The following is a 10,562-nucleotide window of genomic DNA, read 5'->3' as shown; positions in this document are numbered from 1 at the left end:
TTGTGTTGTTTGTTTTGCTTAAACTTGAGGGTCTCATATGCTTGTGTGTATAACCCAGTAGATGGGAGGACGGCCTCACTAAGTATTTATGATAATACTTACGCATCTCAATTGTTGTTTGTGGTGTGCAGGTATGTGACGTGGAATCATGGCGATGAGGAGGAGGATGAACTAGGGTCTCGTTTGTGTTTTGTTGGTCTTTGTTATATTGTTTAGGATGGAACCTTGGATAGAGATATGTTAGGTTGCTGGATAGAATGGATAGAAGTGTTATTGTATTGGTTTTGTATTATTGATATGTTTCCGCTGTGCATGTAATTGGATGTTGGTTTATTATTGGTTGGTTACCGTGTGTGGGTTGGTTTGTTTAATTAAGTAGTATGGGATACTTAATTATATCTTGTATTTAATTATTAAAAAGAAAAAAAAAAGGGATCGGGTTGTTTCAATCATCTCTCGCAAGTTTCTTCTCCTGGAGAAAGTGGATTCCGACTGGAGAATTACGCCTAAAAAAATCTCTTGCAAAATGATCGAGGTAACCTTCTTTTTCCATTTTTTTTTTGTGGTAAAAATAGTGGAACGAGTTTTATTATTATCAGATGACTATAAAATAGCAAAGATAAATCTATATTAACATTTTTGAAGTATATTTTGGTTTTTGCCCTTGAAGTTTATCTTATTTAATTTGTTTTTTTTTGCAACATTAACCCCTACAGATTTTCCTAAAATAACATTTCATAAAAACTCAATTAATGGAACTATTTAAATCGACCTAATTTTGTTATGTTTATTTCCATAAAAATCTTGACAACATCTATACATTTCGATTTTTCTAAAAACAACTCTACGCATTAAATTGTTAATCCCATAAAAATCTCCAAACATATTTTAATAGATCTTTAGAGACTATATAAACTCCTAAATCTATATATACATCTATCTTAACATTTTTGAAGTACAAATTGTGCTATCACTTTTTGTCTATTTCGGGTCGGGTTTTTACTTAAAATTATAACCGATTCAATTAATCGGATCCTCCCTAATATTGCCAAATATTTTTGGCCAGGTTTCACCAAAAAAAATTTATGGCATAAATTGTGTATTCAGATCCTCTTAGTCACACAAATCTTCTATTTTAGTTAAACTCTACTTATTTACATCCCTATAATATAGCAATCAATTATAGTCGATTGTATTTTAGGAAATATTTAATTTGAATTTAATAAACGATTACATATTTGCTAATATCTTATTAGATTGCTGATTAATATGCATTATTAAGATTTATACCAGATTTCTAAAATACTCATTCACCTTACGAAATTAAACCCCTAAATGATTGTGGCAATAATGGTGTAAACACAATTACCATTAATCGAGCATATTAGATTAATATACCTTAACAACCTTCCATAAATCAAAACAAACCAAATCGAGAAAAGTATATTCCAAACTTGCTAATCAAGACTTTAGAACATTCACAATGATGAAACCCTACCATCAGCTCAAACACTATATATATATGACATTCACCCTACACTACAAGCATCCAGTACACACAAGAGATAGGTTCATGTTCTTCAAAGTTTAGCTGTTATAGCAGGAGTTATTATGATATTCCTGTTCTTATTTTTCTGGTTTTGATGTTTGTTTAATTGATGCATTATTTTCGTATATTACATTTCTAAGACTTCACAATTTTTAATGCATGTTTAGTTCGATAGCATTGTTAGGAATATTCATGGGGTTGACAAATATATTTGTATCTGTTTTTAATAATAACATATAGGTGATTCAATTTTATAGTTTTATTTCCAAAATTTGTTAAATGTTTAATTTTATTTTTTTATATTCTATATTTATTTCTGGTGAGTTCAGATTCATACTACCATATGACATACATGAGAATCCTAATATATACTATCCTTTTGCACTTACCAAGCTAGAGTACCTTTCTCTTTTATATTTATTATTGTATATATACTATCTTTTTGCACTTATCAAGCTTTTCGGTTTTTGGTACACCCCAGAATTTTGCTTTGATCCATTTGTATATCTTTTCAAACAATTGGGAGTAAATTAAAGGGGCCTATGTTGAGGCCACAGATGAGGAAAATATGTTGGAGGAGAGAATAAAGAGATGAGTTTGGCGAAGTTGTTCATAGTTTTTGTTGAATGATAATTGTTTAATTGATTCCAAAGTAATTATTAAATGCTCTATGCACTTTGTAATGATTTAATAGAGTAATATGTGAGCATGTTAATCATGTAATTTATATGATAATTTAGGATTTTTTTCCCTGTAACTAATCTAATATTTTACTGTATATGTATTAACGGGTTGAATCTAAAAATAGTAAATAAAGTTGATTTAATTACGACTGTAAAAAATAAATCATTTTCTGTAGTATACGGGTGAAATCCTAGAAGTAACTTTCAAAATACAATTATACAATATAACAAAGAATATAATAAATAAAAAATAAATAAAAATTAAAAATTTTAGTTAAAAAATTGTCTCGCGGTATTCTTTAATAAATAAAAAATAAATAAAAATTAAAAATTTTAGTTAAAAAATTGTCCCGCGGTGTACCGCGGGTTAAAATCTAGTTGTGTTTATTATTAACCAAAAATAAAGATGAATTATATAGAATGTAGGAAAAAATACCCTAATTCTTGTATAATAAGCAACATGATTCTGCTTTTTTCAAGATCCAAGACTATTTAGGAGACAAACTAACCAATATATTAGGAATAATGATTTGATCAAGGTTTTCATTTGACTGTACTTAAGAACCGCAAAAAGCCAACGTTTATCTAAACTTTAATGAGGAATTAGAAAACTATGACAATGGATCTTTTATTCTGCACATTAGACAATGACACCGTAAGTCCGTAACACAACGTCCACGAGCAGTCGAGCACAACAGAATGGTTAATTGGTTATCATACCTAGCTATTAGATATTTTCACTTTATAAAAATTCATTTGTCGTCACATTAAGTGGATCAGCACAAAATCGTAGTCAATGAAACAAGAGAAGATGCATATATGTATGTATTATCGTTATGTGAAAAAAGAATACTACTAATTAAAAGTCATATTTTTCTCATTTACTATATATTGTTTTTTATATATAATCCTTACTGCTCGTCATAACAATAAGGCAACCGGCCGATTGATTAATGTAATTCTTGCTATTATTTCTCCGCGACGTATATAAATGAAAATAGTTATAAAAACTTAACTGCTACGAAAATTATGAAAATATATTACGTACTTAATAATGGAAAAATCCGTGACCTGATATCACCGTCACCGTTAAGTGGTCTTCTACTCTTCTTCATACATGCACGTCCTGATGAGCCTGTATTCAACGGCGTTCTTTCCGACGATAACTCCGGCCGCACTCTTCCAAACTTTAATATACGCCGGACACATGGCGCGGAGGTGATATTTTCCGGTGATGAGAGTTCCGAATTTCCAACGGATTTGGCCGTCGAGATGAAGCATCAACATGATCGCACCAGTTGTCTGGTCTTGATCGAGATGCAGAGCGATGTCCGGAGCAACCGGGATGAAGTTTCCAGCGACGATAGAAGACCAAACGTTGACTTCTTTGTGTCCCTGATAAGTCGGAGGGATCGAAGTCCGCAAAGTGATCTGTTGGCTCATGTAAGATGCGTAGACGTTGAGACGGTCGTAGTAGATACCGATCTTGTCGTTAGGGTTTTGAGAGGAGAGAGTGATATTGAAGGTTGAGTTGAGGAGGTTCACTGGATTTCTGGAGACGTTGAAGTTGAAGACGGTGGCGTCTTGGAGGATGAAGCATGGCTTCGACGGTTGAAGGATTACCCAAACTAGGAAAATTGCGGTAAGGATTCCAAAGAAAATTAGGAGAAGGGTTACAAAGAGGAATTTTATGATTGGCAAGATTTTACGGCTGCTGGTGAGGGAACATTCTTTTATAGTCATGTTGGAGATCGAAGGTTTTGGTGGTGTTACAGAGAAAGTGGGAAAGATAGGGTGGTCTCGTTGGTCTTGATCTTTTATATTATGAAATTTGGAAATCAAATAATGTTAAGGGATTATATTCTTTGATATTATACAATAGGAAAAGTAAATTAATCAACGTTTAAATAAAACAAAGAAAAAGGAAACTAATGGTAAAAATAGAAGAAGAAGTAAGAGGAAAAAACGATCTCTAGACTTTTTCTGTTTATATTTTAAAGGATGTAACTTCATGGAAAAGTAAATTGACCCACCAAAGATACAAACTTTATAGAAATATAAAGAATATAAAAGAAAACGTTGACAAAAGAAAAAAAAAGAATATAAAAGAAAACTAAAAATAGTTCCCTTGAACTTATTGAATGTGTGAGATCTAATAAAGAATATATATGATCTAAAGCATATATTTTTCCATTTTCCACATTATAATTTTTGGTGAAACCCCTATACATAAAGTAATAAATATTTTATTATAAAATTTATTTGTTTTTTAAATAATTATTAAAATATTTATGATTTTAATTATAAATCAAATTTAATAAAAAATTTTGGGTTTTAAAATATTTATATAATTATATATTACATTTATTATGTTTTAACCGTTATTGCATCTGCTGATCAGCCAGTCGTAAAACTCAGACAAACGCACCTATTTTATAACGTTGAATTACTCATTCAAAACGCTTAATAACGTTTAAAACCGTAACCACCCTGATATATGGTTTGTTTATAACGATCAATATATATCTTTTTTGGACAAACATTCATATCAATATCTCAAGTGTGTCCTTAGTTGTCATATACATCCACTGTTGGTTGAAACTGCCAATTACAAGTAAATGGTTACTTTTCTATCATAAGGTAGGTTTACTTGTCAACATGGTCTCACAGAAGCTATAGAGTGTAATAAAGTAAAGGCCATCATGTATTGTATGTGCTTGCCCATACAACAAAATCAATACGTGTAATTTATTTTGACTTTTAGTAAGTGTATATAGTGTGCGTACCGTAGGACAAAAGTAGGTTAACCACGGCTTTGGTCGGAATCTTTCGTAGTTCATGTCTGTCGTTTTGTAATGGACCACAGTAAGTAATTCCGTTTTAATCGAAAAATCGATTTGGGAAAATATTGGGCCTGAAAGTTAAAAGAGTATAGCTAAGCCCAAATCAATAGAACCCAACACAAAGGGAAGGGAGTGTGTTTTTCGTCTACACCGACGATGAAATGTGTCAAGAAGAGTCAGTCTCAATCGTAGTAGCAATTGGGGATATATATATCATCGGAATCATCATCAGCCTGTACAAACAATCTTCTTCTTGACTTATATATATAGATATATATATTTACTAGAAAGGGTGGCTATAAATATAAGTATAATGGGGGGGGGGGGGGGGGGGGGAAGCAGTTCCTCCTGGTCCTGGGTCATGATGAGGAGTAAAAAGAGAAGACTGGTGCCTTTGGAAAGATTCTGTGGCCAGGCGCAAGTATTGCCAATGGATCATATCTAGATTTTCTCCTGACAAAATCATCCCACTTGGCACCGAAATGGGATCTCCACTCCTCTCTTGTTGTGTAATGTGGCAGATACTGCTTCAACCCTATACCTGCTGCTTCACTGAATTCTAGTATTCTTTGGTTCCGCTTCAAGATTTGTTCAACTCCATCGTCCTTTCCTGGAACTGCCGATGTTAGTATCGCAACTAGGTAGAATATCTCTTCCTCCGGTGTTACTGCTGATGTTCGATTGTCCCACCTGCACAAAAACACACCCAACGTAAACATTGCTTTTTCTTTTTCTTTTTCTTTTGTTAACAACTTTAACTAACTAACTAACTAGCTAGCTAGTATTTACTGATCCAACAATTAGTCTTTGAGATTGAATATATTCTTATTATCTTTCTTACTTTGCTTTGTTCACCGGGTACACTATGACTGGCCCGTTGCTTGTATCGGTTAGGATGTTTCCGAATACTCCTTTTGCAAATTCTTTCACTGTGCTTCTTGGTACCAGGAGGTTCAGCCATGGATGTGGAACCTCCCATTGCCCTTTCGATCGAAGTTTCACCTCTGACACATGTACCCTGTCCAAGAATGCTTCGTATGTTACCTCCGATGTAAACAGTGTCGACGAGATGTAGCTTAGTTCACTCAATGTTTCTTTGACTCCCTGGATTTTGAATGTTTCAAAAGACAAAATAAATGTTCAGTTTCATTATCATCTATCCAAGATTTCTACAATTGCTTGTACGTCTTCTCACCTGGCTGATGACATCTTTGTTATCGAGCTCGAAGTAGTACTTGGCTACCTCCAAACAATACAGAGTCCTTCCATCAGATTTGAATTGGCTGGCTTGTAAAGGGTCCTCTGCGGTGAAAGATAACCTCCAGTTGTTCAGGAGTCCCGTCCGGTTTACTATCACAAACCCTTCAACGTAGTCCAATTTGTTATCTGCAGAAATTAGACGCTCTTGGTCCTTGATAAAGGCAGAGAAATCCTGGTACAACACTCTTACCCATTTTACCTGTTCATTCAATTAGTACAGCAGCTGTATCAGTTATCACACCCCACCTTTTTTTTTTTTTTTTTGTTTCTTTGTTTATAAACAAACAACTTAAAGTTTTTTGTTTGCTAGTGTTTACCATGGTTGGTGCTGCTTCCAGTGCTATTCTTGCCCGTGTTATGATGCCAAACTGACCTAACCCACCAAGAACACCATGAAATAAGTCGCTGTTCTGCCTCTCTGAACAGTTTAGGATCTCGCCTTTTCCTGCAGTCAATAGGCCGCATCACATTAGTGAGTATACATACATACATACATTTACGGCAATATCTCTCCCCTCTGATGCTTTTTTTTTCTTTTGTTTCGAAACAAAAATCACGATATGCTTGCTGCTACTTTAATCTTTTAAAGTAAGAACTAACCTGTGACAACCTCCAGTTGATGAACATTGCTGATTTGTGGTCCATGTCGGAATGCCTGGCCGCTGATTCCAGCATTGGAAAGAGTGCCACCTACAGTTAAATGTAGGTAATCCGTCCACGACTTTGGTGCAAGGCCGTACTTGAGGGTCTCATGCAAAATGTTTATCCACAGCTCACCACCAGACACATCTACATATGGAGCCGGAACATCCTCCACAGTGTGGACCTGCAGCTTCTGGGGATGGAGAGATTCCATGCGTATAACAATCCCATTTCTTGTTTGTGCTTGGCCTTGGAGTGAGTGTCCACGACCTCTCGCTGCCACTGTCAGCTGTGAATGAGGGCCCATCATCCAGATGTGTCGTATCGCTGAGGCGATGTCGCTTACCGATTTTGGATGTAAGACCGCCAGAGGAATCAACTGGTATCGATTTCCAAAATCTTTGGAGGCCTCATGGACATGTTCAAAATCCAAGTTGCCTACTAGGGGAAGGGCCTTCAAAGAAGAAATGTTGCTAGAGAAGCAGCAAGCTAACTTAAAGGCTATGCAGCTGAGAAGCAAGATGGTGAAGCTTCTTACTATAAGCATGGTTCTTTTCCTAAGGAGGCATGCATGTAGATAGCTCATATGGATGGCCTCTTGATTTTCTGAGAGACAAGAGTAATGAACCAAAGATGTAAAAAAAAAAAAAAAGGGTTTGATCTTATTTTAAAACGCTAGTGTGACTTTGAATGGCCGAGGCAACCGATATTTTTTTTGTTTGTTGGTTGTTGGGGACTGCCTGTCTACGAAGGGTTATAAATAGCCTTTGAAATTTCACTTTTTGAGGTGAGAGGCCTTTTTCTTTCTTTGTTGGCATAGAGAAGCCATAAAAGAAGGAGCCTAGTTGAGGGAAAAAGTCACAAGAAAGAAAGAAAGATCTCACGAATCTTTTTTTTTTTTTTTTTTTTAAATCTTTTGATAACAGTTACACCCACAATCTTGGCTTTTTCGAAGAAAAGGCAGACAAGATCATACCATAACACACTTTTAGTTTGAAACTTACCATTTGAAGGATTCCCTTATTTATCCTCTTATCTCATAGTAATATGTATCCCTTTCCCAGTCGTCGTAGGTATAGGTACTTTGCTTTTTAGGCAGAGAGAGATGTGTATATATATATATCTGTGAGTGATTGTATGCCACACTTTTTTATTTTTCAGGCTTTTGACTCGGATGAAGCGCAAAAGGATTGGTGCCTGATTCATCTGACTGTGAGAAAAAGAGTGGTGATCACTCAACTGAGGACGTGTAAGGGAAAAAATCCTTGTGCTCTATGTGGGAAATTAGGAGGCAATTTCAGTATTGTTGGGACCCAACAACACAATCCTCTGTAACCCCAAAAGCTAAATGACAGCTCAAAGCAAAGCAAAGCAACCAATGAGTAAGTCTTCCTGTTACTGATTTAAAGGCCCTCCCATTTCTGCAGCTAGCTAGCTGACAAAACTAAATGAATCATCCCTTCTTTTCTTAAATTCTTTTGATCAGACATTATTATTATGATCATTAGCTTTAAAATTATGTCTTAGTTTTTTACTTTTGCTAAACATCCGGCAGGTGGATAACAGAAAGGGACTCACTGCTTCTTCAGACAGAATCATCTAGGGTGGTCCATGACCATTTTTGTTCGAGGGGAGGTTAATTGTCCCTTTATTTTTATTAAAGGCTACTACTATCTCTTCGGCAATCAGAGAGTTACTATCAGTTTCCTCAAGATTAGGATCATGGATCAATGGCGCTACGGTGTCAGCAAGAAAGGTATAATGTTATGGAGGATTAAAAAAAAGAGAGAAGAAAAGAGAGAGAGAGAGACTGAGACTCGGTGACAAAAGGTGGCCCAGTGAAGATTGTGCACCCATATTAGAAATCTCGGGTGTAGCAGTAGTAGGGTCAGAAAGAGATGATGATGAGTTCCAGAGTTTGACCAGTCCAGTTTTGAACAGTGAAGAAAGAAGTTGGGTACTTCTCAACTCATTGGTGCGGTGGTGGGCATTGCAGAAAGCAGAATGAGGTGTGAACTGAAAACAGAGTTGGTGGTAATGGTTGGTCTCTAGAAGGAGAGGAGAAGCGACCAGAGAGCACTAGCGGGAGAGTCGTGGGGCATAGCTTGTCCCAAGCCATCTTGGTCCCAAGATATATAAAATATGCCTTGGAACCATTTGTCAGCCAAAGGGTCGAAGGGACGGCTGTGGTGGTGTTGGAAGTGGACTGGTCCACGACTGTGACCCCTGTGCTGACTTGTCAGCATAAACTCTAATTGGTGCGTCCTTCCCACCTTCACGTGGCTTTGTTCCCATTAACGTATAAAGTGTGTTTGTGTCTACCTCGCCTCGATTCCTATCGTTTAGAAGATATTATTATATGATTCTGTTTCTCACAAAGAAAAGAGACTAGTAGTTGGATCCGTGTCTTGCTACTATACTGCCTTTGCATTATATATTGAGAAAAGAAATCACAAGTTTTTGTCTCTCTACTCACAAACGTCAACTCCGAAAAGCCTTGTTGGGTCTCAATAATGAAATTTTGGGATAGAAATATGATTTGGAATAAACGGTCCATTTGAAGCCCACAGGCCACAACACTTGCAAAGTCTAGTCCGAACCTCAAAATGTAAGGGAATACTACTTGCTACTAACACATACGAGAGTAACGTACACAAAAGTAGCCCACACATATAAGTGAGTACTGAATAGCAGCAATTTTGAATCAGAATTACAAAAAGAAAACAGCAGATCGTGGCGCTCAGCATTCAGTCTATATGAGTTGTTCTTGTAGTGGCAAGTATATATGCACGGACATTTGGCCGTGTCATTTCGGGGCAAGCGGATCATTTATGATGAAAAGTATGAACTTCAAGAGAATGATTCGGAGTTCTTGCAGAGCAGAACCATACAGTACTAGAGACGAGATAGGTCTTCCAAAGAACAAGGCTTTTTTAGAATAAGATCTCGCGGATTTACTCTTTTTCCTATTCAAAGATCAACCCTTTGTCTCTGTATTTTCATATCGAGAATTCTTTGCAGATAAAGAGATGTCAAAGGGGCTTCTTACTTGCCAAACGGATCCTCCTACATCTATATATAAACGCTGGTTTATCAAGAATACGCAAGAAAAGCACTTCGAATTGTTGATTCAGCGCCAGAGATGGCTTAGAACCAAAGTAGCTGACTAGCTGCCACAACTATAAAATTATACTAATAAAAAGTAGAAGCTATAAGCTTCTAAGGCTGTCCACCTAGGATTTTAAACCTCCAATTGTAATAAGACAGGTCACTCATTAACATTTTTAAAAATTTCCAAAATTTTCAAGATTAAGAATTATTTTAAAATAAGCTATCAGGATTTGACATGTCATTAATTAACATTTTTTAAAATTTCTAGAACTTTTTAGAAAAAATTAAAATTTCCAGAATTTTCTATATTAAGAATTATTTTAAAACAACCTATCAGGATTTGACATGTCATTCATTAACATTTTTAAAAATTTCCAGAACTTTTTAGAAAAAGGAAAATTTTAAATTTATGGAAATAAAAGAACTATGCACAATATCCCACATCGGCTAGAAAAGTTTTAGACAATGGTTCAA

The 10,562-nt window shown here is 35.6% G+C and overlaps 1 protein-coding gene, 1 long non-coding RNA gene and 1 pseudogene across 3 annotated transcripts; 1 reads left to right on the top strand and 2 right to left on the bottom strand.

Moving 5' to 3' along the window:
• Positions 1-3,283: 3,283 nt before the first annotated feature.
• Positions 3,284-4,096, bottom strand: LOC104788686 (NDR1/HIN1-like protein 1 pseudogene; annotated as a pseudogene).
• Positions 4,097-5,264: 1,168 nt separating this feature from the next.
• Positions 5,265-8,041, bottom strand: LOC104789862 (cytokinin dehydrogenase 6). 2 transcript variants are annotated; one of them, XM_087451633.1, is made up of 5 exons: positions 6,936-8,041; positions 6,653-6,780; positions 6,271-6,534; positions 5,917-6,179; positions 5,265-5,765 (listed from the first exon to the last, which is right to left on the bottom strand). In XM_087451633.1, exons 1-5 carry the CDS (start codon positions 7,561-7,563, stop codon positions 5,435-5,437), a joined length of 1,614 nt encoding a protein of 537 aa, XP_087307759.1. In that variant the 5' UTR covers positions 7,564-8,041; the 3' UTR covers positions 5,265-5,434. The 2 variants fall into 2 exon arrangements, with proteins under 2 accessions (XP_087307759.1, XP_087307760.1); XM_087451634.1 differs by lacking the exon at positions 5,265-5,765 and having other exon boundaries at positions 5,913-6,179; positions 6,936-7,860.
• LOC147945071 (uncharacterized) lies at positions 7,867-9,449 on the top strand. Its single transcript, XR_015558075.1, has 2 exons — positions 7,867-8,359; positions 8,533-9,449. It is a non-coding gene; the product is annotated as an uncharacterized LOC147945071 (long non-coding RNA).
• The last annotated feature ends 1,113 nt before the right edge of the window (positions 9,450-10,562 follow it).

The sequence above is a fragment of the Camelina sativa genome, chromosome 5 (assembly GCF_030686135.1).
Source record: "Camelina sativa cultivar CO46 ecotype springtype chromosome 5, ASM3068613v1".
Classification (NCBI taxonomy): Eukaryota; Viridiplantae; Streptophyta; class Magnoliopsida; order Brassicales; family Brassicaceae; genus Camelina; species Camelina sativa.
This window is presented reverse-complemented; position numbering and strand designations above follow the sequence as displayed.

Coding starts and splice junctions, on each gene's coding strand:
- LOC104789862 (XM_087451633.1), bottom strand. CDS start 7,563: ATGAGCTATCTACATGCATGCCTCCTTAGGAAAAGAACCATGCTTATA. Junction 6,781..6,935: donor TCAACTGGAGGTTGTCACAG/GTTAGTTCTTAC, acceptor TATTGACTGCAG/GAAAAGGCGAGATCCTAAAC. Junction 5,766..5,916: donor TACCCGGTGAACAAAGCAAA/GTAAGAAAGATA, acceptor GTTTTTGTGCAG/GTGGGACAATCGAACATCAG.